Below are 20,732 nucleotides of genomic sequence, written 5' to 3'. Positions count from 1 at the left end.
AGAGGTGATAACCATGAGCCAGAGGCAAAACTGGACATAACAGAAAATATTGTAGAAGTGGTGTTTTATCCACTAACAAAAGCTTTCAACATAACACTAGACTGGAGAGCTTCAGGGAATCTGGTAAAAGGCAAATGTTACTCCAATATTCAAAGGAAACAGACATGAAGCAGTAAATCATAGATCGGTATCACTAAAATGCATCTCGTACAAAATTCAGGTGAAAGGAATTGGAAAAAGAAAAGAAGAACACTTGGAGAGTCAATTTTGTAATGAAGGGACAACACGGATTTCAAGAGGGAAAATCATCACATTTGATTAAATGTTATGACAAGGTTACCAAAATAAGAGAAGAGGAAGAAGGATGGGGAAGACTGCACCTTCCTAGACTGGCAAAAAACTTCTGATAATTTCTCACAAATGCACAAGATGGAGAGTAGTTGTGATAACAGTAAAAACACTGAATTGGAAGTAAGGGAGTACCTAATAGAAATGTCAATCATAATCCGAAAAAGACATATGCTGGAGTAGAGCAGAAAGTGGGATCTCTTAGGGATCATCTTAGGATCAGTGCCAAGAATGTCATCTGCCTGACTTCCATGATCATTATCCTGTGGCAACTGAATTCAGTATATAATTTCAGTTATTACACATTAACTTATGTAAAAAGTTCACTTATGAGAACTTAAGTAAACTCCACACAAGAATCCATCAACCTTTAATATACTTACCTGTCCCGATTGTTGTTGCAGAGTGAAGCCTTTAGGAGCGAGGCCATAACACATGATGGAGAGCAGAAGGATGAACACTTGTACAGTCGTGACCCACCACGTGAAGTACGGTCGATAGTCACTCATCTCGTCTATTTGCTTCTTCACCTGCCAAAACATTAAGTGCAGGTGTTAGTCTAAAATATGATACAAGTCAATTAGCTAAACAACCTGCCTACTTAACACAATTTTTTTTTTAATTATGGTTAGTAGTTAAAGCCTTTAAACACAAACAATTTGCAATGTAAATATAAATTTGAAGCTTAGTCCACACAATTATCCAACTTGGACAACAAAAAATGCAGCCTTATTCTAATTTTGTCAAATGCACATCTAACATGAACATCTTTAAATGAGAAATGCAAATGCCATGGTTTTGTCCAGCTGTTGGAAAGTTTTCAACACTAACACATCATTATTGTATTAACCCATAGTAATTACTAATACTACTACTACTATATAGAATTAATAACGTTAGCGTTTCCATAGTAAGGCACAATTTAGCCAGAAAATTTCCAGCCATCATGACGCAAAGCGTCGACAGCAGGCTAAACCATGAAGTCTCCCACACATGTTGGAGAAATATAGAGTTCAGTTAATTACTCTCTTTCTAAAATTATTGTCCTTTATGAAAGAAATAACCATTTCGCATGCTTAAGCATACTGAGCTCGACTATTTAACTAAATCAATTATTCCAGTAAAAAATTACTGTGGCGTAAAATAAATAAACGTCAACCCTTCTCGTTCAATTTGTGCAATGTTAATTAGATCAACTGCCTTACGAGAAAAGGTATTATTATCCAATATATTTATTGGTGATAGTTTAAATTGTACTCCTTCAGTTTCCCAAATAATTAATAGTTTCCCGAATATAATTAATAATTTCCCCAATATAATTAATATATGAATTTCTAGTAATACCCCCCAATGTTGGTATTCTAGGCTTTTAACTTTCAATTAATTATTAATACAGTCCATTCATTCTCTATAAATGATTGTTAAATAATCTAACATACACAGGCACTAGTTCCACAGTGTCAGTCTTATAATTCCTTTATTTGTCTTCCCTCTTTTCTCAAAAGTGGGTGGTGCTTCGAGTATATTCTCTTAATTAAATAATTTTATATTTGAGTCAAAGCCCCAGATACCCAACACCAGCAGTGAAGTGTTATTGCTAGGTAAATGACCAGGAACCCATAGTAGTATTGATAATGCCCCTTGGCCCCCCAGAAAACCTGAATGGTTTACAGACTTTACTACTTGTAGAAATGGTATTCCTTTTGCTAAACCATGATTTCACTTATTCAGCCGATGGATCAGGACATCATATCAAACTTCAAGCTCTACTACCCATGACAAACTCTCAAGGAACTTGTCCAGAAAAAAGAAGGTAAAGATCAACAGCCAGAGGCTTGAAAAATCTTTCAATATTATGAAGAGCATCAGAAATATTAGTGCAACCTGGGAGGAAGTGACAGATACTTGTATGAACAGTTGCTGGAAAAAGCTATTACCAAATGCATGCCACAACTTTAGGAATTCTGAAGACAACAAAATGGTGACTGCCAATAGTTTAATAGTTCAGCTTGCCAACAAACCAGGTGTAGATGAATTTGAGATCAATGATGTGCAGGAGCTACTCAGTCTCATTAAGTAAGTCTTATGAATGAACTACTGAAGCTGGAAAACAAGGATGATGACATCTACAAATGATAGTTCTCCAAAAGAAACCTACCCCCAGGACTTTTGACAGAATATCCAAGACCATGGATGGCCTGGATTTTCACTGAAAATTATGCAGATTTTGACAGCAACACTGCAGTGAAAAAAAATGTTGTCAATGTTATCTACTGGTACAAAGAAATGCTCTGTGAGAAGCCGCTTCAGGCAAGGCAATTAAGCTTTGATATACACACAGATATCACAATTTCGTGATACATCAAATACACAAATCCACGAGGGCTTCGAAGGGTGAGGGTTCGAACTTACGTCCGGGGTGATCCCAGACGTGCCTTAGTCGATTGCTCCACAACATAGTTAAAAGAAATGCAACCGGGAGTGCTACTGCTCTCACACGGATCCCGCAGCCTCTCCAAGACAAACCGGGGTTTTACACAATAGGGGGAATTGTGTAAAACCCCAGTTTGTGTCTCGGAGAGACTGCAGGAGAGCAGTAGCACTCCCGGTTGCAATTCTTTTAACCATGTTGTGGCACAATCAACTAAGGCGTGTCTGGGATCACCCTGGACGTAAGTTCGAACCCTCATCACGGCCCTTGTGGATTTGTTCATAGGCTTTGATATCTTCCTCGAGCAGGAGATGGGCCACAACCTGGGCTTTCTCCTAGTATCTTACAGTTTGTCTCCCAACACTGACAAATTCACCATGTTTGGGTTTTTACTATGCACTAATGAGTACACCATTTTACTTAATGAATTTGAATCTCACTTGATTATTATTAATGATAAAATACAGAACAGTATTTATTAGCAAAATCGTATTTATCATCTATATTACTGTTTTGCAACTTGATAATCCTAAGTATGTTGACCATAAGTAATAAATAATGTTGAAAATGCATCTGTAAAATTATCCTGAAAAGTGTTTATTAAGTTAGCTCTCCCATTTCCAGGAACACATCCATGGTACTTAACCAGATATCCCTATAATTCTCCACCTCACTATATAACCTGCCACTGTGGTCAGTAACGATCTCATGTTAACATTACAGGCATTTTTCACATTTTATGTGTCTGAAATTTAGTCTTGAACATAAGCATGATTACTGGAAACCAAGTTTAAAGCAAAAGAAAGAAAATTAACAATAACAGTAATACACTATGATGTAACTTAAACTTTCATTCACAAATATTACTGCACTCATTTATATGGGATCACCAGAATAACCAGACAAACTTCTAGTGTTTCTTAACGAAAATATTAAGAGCCGTTTCCTAATGATGAAACATATCATGCATCTTTTTGATCTCGATAAAAAAATTCAAACGTTGTCAAAATCACTGCAAAGCTTGCCGATTTGTGAATTGTGTGAAAACTGTCAAAATCGGATAAAAACAATGTGTTGAACTTTAGAAAAAAAAAAGGTGTTTTGTGGCTTGCATTTTCCCACCAAAAATATAGGGTTGCAAATTTTCATTATCCATTTTAATTTAAATACATGGCGACACCTTTTTTGCAAGTTTTTCTTGGTACTAAAATATGTATTAAAATATTTAAATAACAAAATATAGAAAAATTACTCAAATAACTCAGGAGGTGACTTTCCTATTAAGTAAAAATAAAATGCACAATTATACCAGTTTATTGTGGAATTTCCTGTTATACAGATAGTATTTTCACCATCAATAACTGGTGAATGTATAATACAATATACTAACAATTCCAGTAACAAATCTTAAATATACAAGATGCAATGTGTTTATTATAATGCATAGTTTACAGAAATTACAAAAGGAAGCAAGGTCAGGGAATATTTGGCAAAAATATTATACATTTTTAAACCATGGTTACTCTTCACAATAAAAGACTGATGTTCAGTTATTACCGTTATAAATAAATGTCTTCTAATAGAAAATTAAAGAAACATCAGCACAAAACTTATTTTAGTATTAGACACATGTAGAGTACTTAACAATTTCTCCCTATCCTTACCTCCTTGTCTTTCCTCACACTCTCCTTGAATGTTCGCCGGAAAATTCGACCAGCAATTCCTCTGCCATATTGTCTTCTATCAGAGTTATCGAAACAGCTGTCCAAAATTCGATTCCAGATACGCGAGCGGCCTATGTGAGCACTCGACCGTCCACTGGCATCAACCGAGTCTGATACCGGTCTCTGCCACTCTTGAACACTTGGGTGGTACCTTCCTCCTCCGACCTGAATGAAACAATTCAATTACCCAAAAACATTAAGACATATAGATTTGTACATTTTATGCCTTTTTCCCTTTTGTCAAGAACTCCATATCACATGAAGGTAGATTTTTTTCACCTTGTAGATTTTTTCGATATACTGTATTTCAAATGATTTCAAAAGTTGAATCCTCTGGAAGGAACACCATTGTACCAAAAAATAAGAAAGTGTAGAAAAACAAAGATTATCTAGATTCTCCATTTGACCTAATATACACCCATTTCAATGTGCCTATATTACTGTGTATTATATCCACCACCCAGCTCACTACCGGCAGCGCATCAGCCCATAATGACCCTTTTGGTCATTAAGAAATGATCTTTCAAAAGAAGACAGAAGTTGAAACCGAGCCTCATTGAGGCAAAATGAGAGCAGGAAACGAAGAAGAAATTCTGATAAAGAAAGAGATGTATGGGTGATTCTAGATAGAAAATATCACCTGAGAACCACAAAGAACATCGTGCAAGGAGTATGCTACACTTTCTAGCTTCAGAATTGCTTTTAAATACATGGATGGCAAAATACTAAAGAAATTGTTCATGACTTTTGTCATATTAATCTTGAGAAAACAATAGGAAACCCAGCCAGGCATCTAGATGTATCAACAAATTAACTGAAACTGACTGACTTTAGCTCATCAAGCACCTAAAAACACACATTCATTAATTTAAAAACTGCACTTAAGGTTAAACTCATTCATAGTGAACCAGCTGCTGATAGAATTGCAGATGTTGAATAAACTGGTGTCAGTTATACTTCCCCAAACATTGTAATTAAATGTCAAGCATTCAAGAGAGTCTCTGTACAGGCGAGTGGCCAACTCAACAATAATGAAAATTTAAACACACACACAATTTCCAGGCTGTATTTATACACTTACTTCTTTACTATTATCATAACTAGTAGGGCCAGTCACAGCTTCAGGGCTCCCTGGTACCTTGCTGTCAAAGAACACCTGCAAGAACACCAACACATTACTACAATTCGCATAACAAACCCTCTAAAATAGTAACATTTCAATTGGTTCCAAGTTAGTCTGAAACAAGAGTTTAAAGTTTCTTTACACTTATCATCAAAATTTACATAGGTAATTATTACATTGGTAACACTACATATCAATTATGACACTAGCTTTCCATATACAAGTTGCTTAGTTTGGAGACTGTGTTTGTGGTTGGTCTCTAACCCATAGTTGATGTAACAATATACATTAAATTTTGTAACTACCTCATCAAGACTAACTTGCTTAGCTAAATGAATTTGGGGGGTTCAGTCCCTGAGCCCATTATGTGCCTCTGTAACCCTTTCCACTAATGCCCACAGGACGAGTATAGAGTGAATAATAAGTCAACCAAGATATAAACTAGTTGTATATTACTAATACATGCCAGAGCAGTTCACGAATTATGTTTAGTATATGTATAATGAAGTAAAAACACTACACTGTACATTTATGCCACTCTACTAATACATTTATACAAATATATATATATCAGTAGAATACAGTGGAACCTTGGTGCACGATTGAACCTGAATATACATTTTCTAGGTACGATGTACGTACGATGACAACTTTGTCTGAAAATGTGCCCTGGTGTACAAACCGCTTGTTCATACTTGTCCGAGTCAGTAAGATCAGTTTACACTTGTATCTTCCCCCCCCCCCCACCTTGTGATAACCGCGCTTGAATTCTTTCTGAAATATTTCATCGTTTATGGGCTTTTTTGTGGCTTAATATAAAAATTCTTATTACTGTATATATCATGCCATGGATCCCAAGAAAGTCAGTGGTAAAGTTCAACCTAAGAAAATAGTTGAGGATGATGATAGGAAGGGGAAAAAAAAAGTCTTCATAAAATGAAGGTGGTAGGCACGGTTGATCTGGCTAGGCTATACACGTCTCACTACAGACAATTATTAAAATGTGGGCAAAAACCAAGCGTCTTTAGACAGATTCTTAGTGAGAGAAACAATCAGTGCGCCACAACTAGGTCCTAGTGGTATGTCTACAAAACACATGAGACAGTAACCCAGAAATGTCTTAACTGTCTGATGTTATAATGGAAGTGACTCCCCTTCCATACACCAACACCTCTCCTCCTTCTCCCTCCTCGCCATCACCTCTCCTCCTCCCCTCTCCACACCATCTTCCATACACCAACAAGAGTCCTCATTAAATGTAAAGTGCAGTTAAATGTACATTTATTATATATACAGTTTATATTTATTCCTTAACATTTTGTACGTGAAAAATATAGGAAATATTCTGTATAAAATATAATTTTAAGTTATTATTTTTTGTATGTGGAACAGATTAATTAAATTTACATAATTTCTTATGGGAAAATTTGATTCAGTGTACCAATATTCAGGTTGTATTGCATTTTTTTTGGAACGAATTAAATTCATACACCGAGGTACCACTATACTTATAATTATTGCTGGAATTTGTTGACATTTCCACTCAAATATTTCAGACAGTTCTGTACAGAGTTATATCAAATTCAATGCAGAAATCTGTAGTTTATTATTTTGTCAAACACATTCTTTAAACCCAAGTTAATATAAAGGTATGTATGAAGGAAAAGTGGGAATGAAAACAAACTGAAGAAACACGTATGTCAGTCACATTTAAACAATAGAGGAAAGAATCCTCTGTCTTCTAATGATGATGTATTTATCTATGCAAACACTGACATATTACAAAAACATGCAACCTGCAATTATAAGCTATAGAAATATAAACTATAACTCTTAAAATTATCGTAAGAAACCCAAAGAGAGCCCACAAGGGGAGAAATAGAAGTGAGGAGAACGTTTTGATAAGAGCTGCCTGCAGGCTTTTGTCATGACTAGTCATGACAAAAGGGAAAACCAGTCATCAGTTTAAATATATATAAAAAGGTAATTAAGCAGATACAGAAATCTGGTTATGTGATAACACAACACAATGACAAAAATTAAATACGATCAAGATGTGTTGATAATCAAATTCGTAAGTTGATGAATTTTAGGGATATTGTGGTTAATGTCAAGTTATGATGGAATACAATCACATTGTATTCCATCATTTGTATTTGTACATACAATTATGTTAGTTTTAAGAGAATGTGAATGACAGATTAAGAAGAAACAGAGGACAGAGTCAGAATGGGAAGTGAGAGACCAAAAGAAGGACAGACATACTCAAAGAATAATAGAATGACAGATGGAAGAGATACAGGGAAACCAACAAATGAGTAACAGATAGCAAAGAGAGAAAGAGAGATGGGTAAAATCTAAGGAAAGGGGAAGACAGATGGAAGATGCATATAAGGAAAGATAAAAGGATAGGCAGATGGAATCTTAGGCTGTGTCCTTTACTCTTCTACCAATAATACTGAACTACCAATAATAAACCCTCAATAATTAATACCAAAACTGACATTTCTAAACTGTTGCTTGTACATTGGACATACTTCATCTGAAAGTGACTCCATAGTATAATGATCCGCAGGTGGGGTAGGGCGCATGGTCGCCGCAGTTGTGGTGGTGGTGGTGGTGGCAGTTGTGGTAGGAGACACATCTGGCTCTTCAAACACATCATCCGCTGCAGACATGGATGATGGAGCATAGCTGCGACTTTTAGACCGGCCGCCAGCAGTGCCCGATATTTGACTCTTCGCTCTCCGTTTTGCAACCGTCTGCAAAGGTACCAAAAATACAAAAATTTGTATTTTTTTATACATAATTGATAAGTTATCAAAGACTAGTTTGATAAGGCTAGCACAAGGCTAGCCCAGGCATCTAGCCCCCCAAACTCAGACAGACTTTCTGACTTTGACCTGTTAATCCCAAATAAGATTCATATAATATCAAAAAACTTCGTTAGAAGTTCCAGTCCCTTGCAGAAACTTTGCTTCAGTGAGAAAAACACAGTAAGTCTGCTCGTGTGCAACTACCAAATGCAAGTGAATCGGATGAATGATTTTTCCAGATATCGTCTAGAAATGAGGCCCCAAAATTAAGAATTTTCAAGCACTTTCAAATTTAGTGCACCAACAGTACATAAAGAAATTTTTAATAACCAAAAATAAATAAAATCTCCCTCAATTTAATCAGATACATGAGTTTAGGAACTGGGTGCAGGTATAATTTAGAAACTGTAAAGCTATATAACACACTCACAGAAACTACAAAAGAGAGGCCATCCCAGGTCATCTTGGCAACCGAGTCCTTCCCTCGGTGAGGTGGTTGCGGCCACGGCACTCCATCTATGGAGTCAGACAGACCACTGCCCACTCCCTCCTGAAGCTGTAAAAGATGAAGTGCATTCAAATTTAAATGTTAAATTAAATGAGATCCCAACACTAACATTTCTCTTTCAATATATAAATTTACTAGTTGAATAGGTAGTAGACTAGTTGATCATGGTTACACCTGTGGAAACTTTTATTTTATACATAATCAACCCATCCATACTATTTTATTCTAAATAAACTTGTATTAATCACAATTTGGCATTTCCCACCAGTGTTTGAATCTATTTATGGACAATATTAACAGACAGAACAGCAGGAAATGAGTATGTTGCAAGACACTTCCTTTGAACTGTGCCAGGAACAGATTTACTTGCAATGCAATGTAACTACACATATTACATTGTAGGCTATTGACAGTTTGTAAATTTTGTGTAAATAAATAGTTCTTCCACACATTTTGTAAACTGAAAATAGCAAACTTATAAATCCCCCTAATACAATCACACAGCTCACAGTTCTCTACATGATGAGACAGCAAAAACTTACAAGTCCACAGGCCCAATGACTTCTTCTTGTCATGAATATTTTTTTTTTTTGGGGGGGGGGGCTTTTCCTTATTAATTGCATGTAAACGTATTTTATAATTTGTATTTTTGTACATAGTTCTCCTCGAGCCCCAACCATGGCAGTCTCCGGGTTTGGAGTCCCTGTGCCTTCTTTTACCAACTTCGAGGTAACATTTGGAGCTGGAGCCCCTGGGGCCATTCAATGTTACCTTCAACCTCGTTCTGACAGTTCCTGCGACGGCACTGGAACCAATCGTATTGGCATTTGCCTTTCCATTGGAGACTTTTGGGGCCGTGGAGATGGGGGACCTGCTGCATGGGTAACAGCTTCTCCGTATCAACCTACCCTGGCTTTGCGCCCAGGAGAGGCCACTCCGGACCGACAATCGGAACACAACTCCATAGTCTCCCAAGACTGATGGATGCATACTACTACATAGGGAGTGGCATATTTTATGACGGCTACATGCCAAGAGTCCCCCTTTATGACAGCTGCATGCCAAGGGTCACCCTTCATGACAGCTGTGCCAAGGGTCACCCCCTTCATGACAGCTGTGTGCCAAGGGGCACCCTATGTGACAGCTGCATGCCAAGGGACACCCTTCACAACAGCTGTGTGCCGTAAGTCAAAATTTGAAACAAAAAATGAGGGCATTAATGCTGCCTAAAACTAAACAGGACAAGAGGAATTGGTAAATATTTATCTAGGAAGGTCATTATCATCAGGAAGGTCAGAGACAGTTAAAAAACAAAGACAAAAAGCTTTCAGATAAAAAGTAGTTGCATAACCAACCATCCTCATTGGGTGTACAGAATCTATTTTTAATTTCTTCAATCATTTATGTCTATTCAATTTGCTTCTCAAATATTTCACAATATGCAAGAAACTAAAAAAAAAGTATTTTTCTAAGGTATATATTTTCCTTGTCATCAATATCTGACTCTCATACCCTAGAACAAACAAAACCACACTTAACAGATCCCATACTTATCATCTGTCTGCTCAACAACTGTCCAAAAACCTGCAACAACCTAGTAATACAATACTGTATTACCATACCCACTGCATAACAAACATGCTCACCTACAGATTTGATGAATGATCAGAAGTACCTTAAAAACCACCATAACTGATCTAGCAAGGATATCTCCCTTGCATACCATGGAATGCAAGAGTTACAATAACCATATGGGTATTTACCTCTGGTAAGGCATGGAAGTCACTGGTGAAAGACTGTGTGTGGTGGGTAGTGTTGGGCTGGTCCTTGAGCTGGCCATACTTGCGGCTGGCCAGGCGTTTCCGTTTCTCTTGCCATCGCTGCCGCTGATTTGCCTCAGAAGACTCGTCTAATCCAAAGAACTCTCGGGTCTCTTTCTTCACGTACCTAATGGACAAAACAAAATTATCATTAACACATGCCCTTACCTTTCACATACCTAAATCCACCTATAAATTTAACCAAAGAAAACAACGCGCTTTTTTACTACGAGAGAAGCCATTTACTTTGCAATAAGTCTATATGTAAATAATTATATATTTTCCAAATACTGAATTTCCTCTCATTTTACAGAAATTTTCAGCATTAAATTTTTTGCATATATCCTTCACCTTAAAAAAAATATTGTGTCCAGTTCCAACTAATTTATTCACTTTATAAATTTTACATAACTTTGCTTATTTTCAAACCAAGTACTGTATTTTTAAACTTTTGTCATGAATTTATGCTTTGTGCCATAAGAATCTTGCCCCTTTTAAAGAGGCTGGAGAGCTGAGGAGTCATAATACTGCCCACACTGAGGAAACTCCACTAAAAAGGCTGAATAAGAGTCGCAAAAACTTTAAACACTCGGATAAATTTTTGCTATAAACACATCACCAAAATCTCAAAACTCTTCCAAATAAAGTCAGACATTATTAGTCCAGTGTGACTAAATACTGTATAATGATCATACTACAGAAATACTCCTGTTGCATCTGACTTTCTGGTTTACATACCACATTTCGTTCAAGCAAGTGTCTACTGGGCATCATAACTAATCAATAAAACCCAAGATACATAAACGCTTTTTGAAAAACAAAGTCGGCTGTATTCGAAAGACAAATAGTATGAAGGAATAAGCAGCAATAATCAGATACTATATAAATTTGTCTTGGCAAAGTTTAAGTCTTGCTGTTTGACATTAAGCATCTTGAAAATGTAGTGCTCAAAACTTCAAACTTGTTCAATATTTAGAATACCTATGGTGTCTGCACACCCATTCTTTGTTTGGCGAGATGTTAATTATGTAGTCTTTAACAAATCCTGGAATTTGAGTAAACTTGGAGCTGCAATTACTTTCTTCTTCCTTCTCTAAACTTATGGCAGTATAATGACCTTCCTGAACAGGGCTGTCAAAGTGGGGGAATTACTAAACTGCAGCTCTATTACTTTTTTTACATATTGTATTTTAATATCAAGTAAAATTATTTTAGATACCTTGCACAATGAACTATTACAAGACAATCTATAATAATAACTTTCTCTTAAATAAACAAAGCTACATTACTTATATAAACTCTCTCTGAAATAATTAATTTAGTGATAGAATATAATCCACATTTATCTTTACAATAAAACATATTGCCATACAAATAAATGCAAGTGTATGCTGTATTTCTTGCTAAACCAAACCTAATTACATAATATTCAGACATTCAGCATGAGGGCAGTACAAGACTTGAGCAATAAAACAACTTGGGAATGTGTGTGCAAAACAGTCAGAAAAAAATAAGGAATGTTTCGTATGAACACTTGACTCGGTTATTGTGAGTAAAATGTCAGAGGACAAGGTTGGGAAGACTATCAGAGCACAGTCATAAATGGAAGGTCAAGGGATGAATCATCACAGTACACAGCCAGGGCATGAATCATCACAACCAGGGATAAAATGTCTAGGCATAGTCACTGATAAAGCCGCAGCACCTTGATAAAGCACGCAGCACCTTGTCCCAATCGAACCAAAGCACTCGGTCAGGTGGAACACGTAATGTCAGTCACGAGTGGAACACCAGAGCAAAGAGTTCGGAACAACGACACAACTAAGAGTTGGGGATGGAAAATCAGATCAATGAGGAAAGAGTTCGGGATGTAATGGCAGAAAGTGCTAGGAATAATGTTAGAGCACAATCAGGGATGGAAAACCAGAATATTCAGTTAACTTACTTTTTGGACTGCTCAGAAACCCTGGGATAGATCAGTCTATTAGAATATAATACTGGAAAAATTGGTTTGTAATAGATATTTGGGTCTGCAGGCTGCTACAAGAAACAGCCTTGTCAATCATTACCATAGGATAAGCCTAGTCCCAGTCTGAGATTGGAGAGTAAAAACCTTTAATCTGAATACTGTACAGATAAACTAATGGGAAATATAATGTTGTACAGTCTTATAATCTTTGTACTGTACTACCAAATGATGTTTAAATTTATTTAATACAAACCTCTTTCTGAAGTGGTTAAACAAACAATTTCATCACTGGTAGATAGTGAATTCCAAACAAATTGCCCATAATAAATAAAGCTATAAACATTCAAATCTTTTTAATGTTCTCAAACTTCAGTCAAGTAGGGTACAGTACTGTAGTATAATTACTCGTGTGTTACTGGGTCTGTAAACTTAAAACTCGAAACTTAATGTAATGAAACACCCTTTCCTGCTGGTGTCCTCAGCAGTGTCCCGAGCTAAGCCATGCTTTACAAACATGAACTAGTCCCCTAAGACTAAGGGCTAGGAGCTTGGGCCAGAATCTGACTCGCTCTATGCGGTAAGGAAGCTTTTAGATTATAGATCTGTTAAACTTCTGCAGCCACCCTGAACTAGCATTGAAGTCCTCATTGCCTATGGTATTTGCTATTCTTTCACCTACAGGCAGAAACTGTACACCATCACATGGACAAAGGAGGAGCAGGCAATAAACGAGAGGGCCTCATAACAATCATGAGATATATCCACAAGAGCAGATAAAGATACATCACGACTGCTGGTAGTGACTTCAACTTGAAATCCATAGACTGGGAAGCCTACAAAGCTAGAACGGAGGACTTTTGGACCTGTAGATTCATAAACCTCATCCTGGAGACATTCATATATGAACATGTTAAAGCTAAGTACAGTATGAACACAGCAGTTGCCCCAGATGGAGTTTCACCATGGGTTCTGAGAGAATGTGCACCTGAGCTCAGCATTCCACTTCAATTGATTTTTGAGGCATCTGTGTACAAGAGTCCTAGCAGATGTGTGGAAAATGGCTAACATAGTTCCAAAAGCAACAAAACATGGCAGCAGGAAAGACCCCCTTTTAATTATAGATCTGTATAATTTACAAATGTAATTGTCAAAATATTGGAAAAAATAATTAAAACTAAATGGTAGAACACCTGGAGAAAAATTATTTAACAACAGACAGGCAGTATGGTTTTCAATCTGGAAGATCCTGTGTAATGAATTTACTAAATTTCTATGATAAGAGCTCCATAGATTTTACAAGAAAGAGATGGTTGAGTTGACTTCATCTATCCGGACCTAAAAAATGGCTTTCGACAGAGTTCAACATAAAAAGGCTGTTCTGGAAACTGGAACATACTGGAGGAGTGACAGGTAGGCTTCCAACAGGGACGAAAAATTTTCTGACAGAAAAATGAGGGCAGTAATCAGAGGCAATGAATCAGAATGGAGAAATGTCACAAGTGGAGTACCACAGGGTTCATTTCTTGCACCAGTAATACTCATTGTCTACATAAACAGCCTACCAAATGGAATACAGTGTGTGTATCAGTGTGTAATTACCTAAGTGGAATTACCTAAGTGTAGTTACAGGATCAGAGCTACGCTCGTGGTGTCCCGTCTTCCCAGCACTCTTTGTCATATAACGCTTTGAAACTACTGACGGTCTTGGCCTCCACCACCTTCTCACCTAACTTGTTCCAACCGTCTACCACTTTGTTTGCGAAAGTGAATATTCTTATATTTCTTCGGCATCTGAGTTTAGCTAGTTTAAATCTCTTTCTTGTTCTTAAAGTTCCAGGTCTCAGGAAATCTTCCCTTTTGATTTTATCAATTCCTGTTACTATTTTGTACGTAGTGATCATATCACCTCTTTTTCTTGTCTTCTAGTTTTGGCATATTTTATGCCTCTAACCTCTCCTCATAGCTCTTGTCCTTCAGTTCTGGGAGCCACTTAGTAGCATGTCTTTGCACCTTTTCCAGTTTGTTGATGTGCTTTTTAAGATATGGGCACCACACAACCGCTCCATATTCTAGCTTTGGCCTAACAAAAGTCATGAACAATTTCTTTAGTATATCGCCATCCATGTATTTAAAAGCAATTCTGAAGTTAGAAAGCGTGGCATAGGCTCCTCGCACAACGTTCTTTATGTGGTTCTTGGGTGATAGTTTCTATCTAGAACCACCCCTAGATCTCTTTCATTATCAGAATTCTTTAAAGATTTCTCACATAATATACAGGTTGCATGGGGTCTATGTTCTCCTATTCCACATTCCACAACATGGCATTTATTAACATTAATTCCATTTGCCAAGTGGTGCTCCATATACTTATTTTGTCCAGGTCATCTTGAAGGGCATGACAATCAACTATGTTTCTTATCCTTCCTATTATCTTAGCATCATCAGCAAATATCTTCATATAATTCTGTATACCAACTGGTAGATCATTTATGTAGACAATAAACATCACTGGTGCAAGAACTGAACCCTAGGTTCAGGTCCAATAATTTCCAATGATAATCCTTATTTTTAAATAATTCACAACTACTGTAAATAGGTTCAGAATTTAATATACAAGATTTGTAATAATATTCAACCAGTTGTTAAACTGTTTACCGAGTTCACTCCAACCCTAAAGTTACAAACCATGCTTCTGCCACTGCCAGCTCATTACTAATACACATACTGTACTATTAATTTTTCCCTAAACTTAGAGAACATGTACAATTTATGATTATTAAACATCCTAAGACTATTAGTAAACTGTACCCATTTAAATCACATCTTTATTATCAGACTACATATACTTTCCATCCTGACAACCAATTATTAAAAATTAGCCAAAGTGTTCACTTCAATCCCACAACTTGGCATATTATTTTACTCTTTCACGGCTCTACTGTAAATAAAATAAACCCTCTACATGAAAATGGATAAATGGGTGACGATATACTGTAGTACTTACGCTTTAACTTGCTCTTTTCGAGACAGGCTTCTGGAGAGGGTGTGTGGCTTTGTAGAAGCCATGGTCATGGAGGTGCTTGTGGATGTAGCTGCAGGTACACTTTGAGAATGGGTAGGTAGAGAAAATGAGTGCTGGTGGGGTTGAGGATGAGTTTGTGGTTGATGCTGTTGACGGTTGACAGCCGCTGCAGCAAGAGTGGAACCAAGAGTTGACGCAGGTGCACTGCCAGTCCGCTGACCCTCCGTGCGACTGGCAGGCACAATCCGTCTGAAAAGAAAAAAAAATGTGTGGTTAGAAATATTTTTCTTTGTAATAAATCCTTCCTTTCTACCCTGAATAAGATATAAAAAATGTTAATGAAAATTCTAACATTAAGAGCTGCCAAAGGAATTGCAACTACAGTACTATAAATACAATCAAATCAACAGAAAAGTATCTAAAAGAAGAGTATAATTATTGTATAATTATTCATTTAGGGGATAATAAGTAATAGTACAATATTAGCAAAAATTATTTTGCCCAATAAAACAGGAACAGAAATATGTACGGTGAATTCTTATCTAGAACTTTTCATACTGTACTAATGTATATAACACAATGAAATGTAAATATAATAAGCACTCAATACTTTAAATATTGAGTACTTATTCATATTTATTTCAGATTTATAAATGTAGAACTGTTCTACATTCATAAACCTGGCACAGTATACTAACAAGTTCACTGGTTCAAGGATCGAAATGCATTATCGATCACTTGTACAAAAATAATGTACACTAACAATAATATTACAATATACAAGTACTAATTACTCAAGAAATAAGTTTATTATTTTAAAAGAGTAACAGTTTTTTTAGACTGCATTTAATGTGACCTATTTTTTTATCTTTGGAAGCCTACATTGCTGGCCCACAGCTAAGAGGTCCCTAAATCCATGCAGCAGGTCAGAAGCATTTTGGCAACATTTCCTTTCACCTGATGCTTATGCTCAATTTGCAGTGAACAGATACTTAGGAGATAAGCAACTATTGTGAATTGCATCCAAGGAGAGGTCAGTAGTTGACCTAGAGAGAACCTTGACAAGACTGTCAGGCTTTCTATTCCCGACTATTGGTAACCACGAGGCAAACCTTATGGATGGTTCCACTCCCTGTCTGCACAGCCATTTGATTTTCCCATCATGGTTTTGTAAGGCGAGTGCTCAGTAATCTGGGCTTCCACCTAATGGTAGTCACACACAACATAGCTGTTGTGTTTATCTTGAGGGAACAGTCATTTGTCTTGTTACCTTTCAGCTCCTTCATTTCTTTCAAGCATTTTTTTTTAATACCTTTATGCTTCAGGAGGATATTTTTGTTTGGTTTTGAATTGATCTCTAATTCCCAGCTCCCTTCACCTCAGACACAAATTCTTGTTATTTACTGTATTCCTTTCAGACATGTAGGAGCCTCAATTGAGAAATCCACCAAACCAAAAAGAAATACCATGTTACACTGCACATAAATATCAGATATTCACACTCGTTAGTTCTTATGATATATTGTACTGAATATGGGGTGTAAAATTTCCATATTTGGACACAGTTGGAGACTTGGTCAAAGTCAAGTATTTGGACATAGTCAAAGTCAATTAGTCTGCCATAGGCCTGATAGGCTCTGTATCTTTAATATTAGTCAAATTATTTTCAAATACACCTGGTTCCCCCCACTTACCAAAAATACCCATCCACTCAAACACATACAATATGTATGTATGTGTATATCTATCCACTCAATATCGCGGCTGAGTGGACAGTGCTTAGGGGTCATAGTCCTAAGGGCCCAGGTTCAATTCTGACCAAGGCAGAAACAAATGGGTAGTTTCTTGCACCCTGATGCCACTGTTCACCTAGCAGTAAATAGGTACCTGGAAGTTAGACAGCTGCTATGGGCTGCTTCTTGGGGATGTGTGTGTGCATGTGTGTTAGGGAGAAATGTAGTAGACATAATAGAGGAAAATAGATTGATTAGAAAGGTGGATTCCAAGAGCTAACAGCTCTATTCTGCAGACACAAATAGTAATACTAATACTGCACAGTAATAAATTCATATCCCATCGCGCACTTAGATAAATCCCGTATCAGGAACGGTTAAGGGCCACAGGGCTAACAACACTGCAAACCAGGCATGACAGGGTGGATCTTTTCGAAACCTTTAAAATACTGAACAATTTGCAGGATGTTGATCCGGAAAATTTCTTTAAAAGGTCAGATGTAACACGAATGAGGAGCAACGGTTTCAAGCTCAACAAGCCACACTGTAGGACTGAGAACAGGAGATGCTTTTTCACCCAAAGGGTTATAAACCTATGGAACTGCCTACCTGCCGAAGCTGTAAACACCAAAACTTTGTTGGGTTTTAAAATACAGCTGGAAAAGATCATCAGGGGAAATGGGGGAACCTTTGACAAGCCGCCCGCTTCCTGTTCTCGTCGAGGCCGCTAGTATTAGTGACCCTCAGGTAAATACTGTGTGTCTATATATACATACACCATGTATCTATTCATACTTTTACAGTATAAGCATACATCTTATAACTGCATATAGCATACATTTTGCCTGTAAATATTTAAATGGTAATCACTCATTTGCTGTTGTTAAAAGTTTAATCATTCCTAGTATGGCTGCCCTGCATGTTCAAACACTGGATTGTGATGTTAGTTAGTTAGTTTAGTTCATTTATTATACACCCCATACCCATCTTGTGGGCGGTAGTGGAAAGTGTTACAGAAGCACAAAATGGGCTCAGGGACAGAATCCCATAATTCATTTAGCTAAGCAAGTTACAATCTTGATGAGCTAGTTACAAAATTCAATGCACATCCTCATATCAACAACGGGCTCGAGACCGACCACAAGTACAGACACTTTGTATGCAACGAAACTCCGAATACAGCCTGTTTTTCATTCATATGCCAGTGATTTTTAATGTAGTGTCCATTTCAGCCTTATCTTATGGGAAAATGTCACTCCTTTCAATTCATACCAGAACACTAGCAAAAAAAACTTACATTACTATTTTTTTTTTATTTACCAAGAATGTCAATACTATACCAAGTGTCCACTACTTTACCCAAATAAATTTGTCAAATGTAGTGGTTTAATTATCTTTAAATGCTGTATTTTTTATATAAGGTACACTGTAGAGCACTTCAAGTCAACTATAACAATATTTACAGAATATCAAGCTAAGGGATCACAGTATATGTGCTCAACTGCCAAAACCTTACTAATATACAGTACCTGCAATAACCTCAGTAATGACTAGATAGCTAATCATATGGGTGGGCAGTAAAGATAAGATATAAGCTTGATTAAAATGATAAATGTATCATTATCTTGATCCCAGTGACATAATGGTTATAAGTGCAATGCTAAACTGAATACAGTATATTATTTCAATGAAAAGGATGCATTCTTAAAATTTACAATCCTTATGGGGGATTTATTACTTAAACACTTATGTCCACACACAATCATTTGTGTGTGGACATTACTTGGTCATTATATGACAGTGTGCTGGGGAGACGGGACACCACGAGCGTAGCTCTCATCCTGTAACTACACTTAGGTAATTAAATTAATTACAACTTGTGAAATATAACTGACTTTTATTTACACCTGGACAAGAGTAAGTTAACATCTTTTATAATTTCAGCTATTACTTAAGAGATAGACAAAGTACAGTCGAACGACTCAATTCTGCATTGAGGTTTAACAAGGGAAATACTTTTTATTTATTTATATACAAGAAGGTACATTGGGTTTGTGAAAATACATGGCATAGTATTTACAATCTTGTAAAGCCACTAGTACACGCAGCATTTTGGGCAGGTCCTTAATCTAACAGATAATTTTAACGTTCAGGACTCTGTTTTGAGTCGTGAAAGCCCCAGACCCAGCTACTACGAGACAGATGGATAAACGCATAACACTGTAATAAGAGCGAGACAGGTAGTTCCTAGAGGACTTTACATATGGTATATCAACAGTTTTTGACACTTTTGTTCTCCATGTGAAGTAAACATCCTGTTGATGCAAGTGAACACCCTATACCTCGCTTTGTATACACTAATTTGTTCTATTTTATTGTAGCAGACAATAAACCGACTGTACTGTAGCAGTATTTTATGGTATCTGCGTTTACCATAATAACAACAAGATAAATATGAGGGTAGTAATTACACTGGTGTATTATACTGAACCTTGCCAAACACACACACTACATTCACTGCCAATTTCATACTTACAAGGGAGTATCATCCTCCATCTCCGTCTACTAACAGTTCCCTTACAAATAGGCTGCCAAGTTCACAACGTGAACTTTACCAGATAACACTGCGTCATTTTCAGAGAAGTATGACAGAGCTCCAGTGTGGCGACACCTGTGTGTACTCCTCTCTACCACAACACTGCCCGACCCCCTCTGAATCTGCCTCTCAGCACCTATTTTCATTTTCAACTTACGACTTTTCATACCGAAAATATGCCAATTACTGAAAACGGCGATGGGTCATATTTTGCCCAAACCCCTCTGCAGTTTTCAAAATATCTGAAATGTTGGAAATTTGACTTCTGAGCGTGATTTTTGAGCCGAATTCTGACAGTCCCTCCCTCCCTCCTCATTCACTAATAACACAAATTTTCTTAATTAATTATATAAATATATATATATATATATATATATATATATATATATATATATATATATATATATATATATATATATATATATATTTATATATATACAAATATATATATAAATTTATATATGACAGGTGTCAGACCACGGAGGAAAATTGAAACAGGAATTTCCTTAAGTACTTTCGTATGTTAATACATCTTCAGAAGGAGTCTTTATTTTTTCGTGATTTACACAAAAAATGTATATATATATATATATATATATATATATATATATATATATATATATATATATATATATATGTATA

General features: G+C 36.5%; 1 protein-coding gene across 5 annotated transcripts in view; it reads right to left on the bottom strand.

Moving 5' to 3' along the window:
• rho-5 (rhomboid-5) overlaps positions 1–20,219 on the bottom strand; it is a 51,064-nt gene extending 30,845 nt beyond the window's left edge. For 3 of the 5 annotated variants that reach the window (XM_045739958.2, XM_045739959.2, XM_045739961.2), the window contains exons 1-9: positions 20,031–20,219; positions 15,744–16,010; positions 12,716–12,736; positions 10,714–10,897; positions 8,873–8,998; positions 8,164–8,388; positions 5,585–5,659; positions 4,444–4,668; positions 732–878 (exon numbers count right to left, since the gene is read on the bottom strand). In XM_045739958.2, coding sequence (XP_045595914.1) covers positions 732–878; positions 4,444–4,668; positions 5,585–5,659; positions 8,164–8,388; positions 8,873–8,998; positions 10,714–10,897; positions 12,716–12,736; positions 15,744–16,010; positions 20,031–20,050 — 1,290 coding nt within the window. In that variant the 5' untranslated portion in view covers positions 20,051–20,219. The remainder of the gene's footprint in view (positions 1–731; positions 879–4,443; positions 4,669–5,584; positions 5,660–8,163; positions 8,389–8,872; positions 8,999–10,713; positions 10,898–12,715; positions 12,737–15,743; positions 16,011–20,030) is intronic. The other 2 variants (XM_045739960.2, XM_069331801.1) reach the window with 1 other exon arrangement.
• Positions 20,220–20,732: the final 513 nt, after the last annotated feature.

This window comes from Procambarus clarkii, chromosome 26, assembly GCF_040958095.1.
Source record: "Procambarus clarkii isolate CNS0578487 chromosome 26, FALCON_Pclarkii_2.0, whole genome shotgun sequence".
NCBI lineage: Eukaryota > Metazoa > Arthropoda > Malacostraca > Decapoda > Cambaridae > Procambarus > Procambarus clarkii.
The sequence above is the reverse complement of the archived record's forward strand: the minus strand, read 5'-3'. Positions and strand labels throughout refer to the sequence as shown.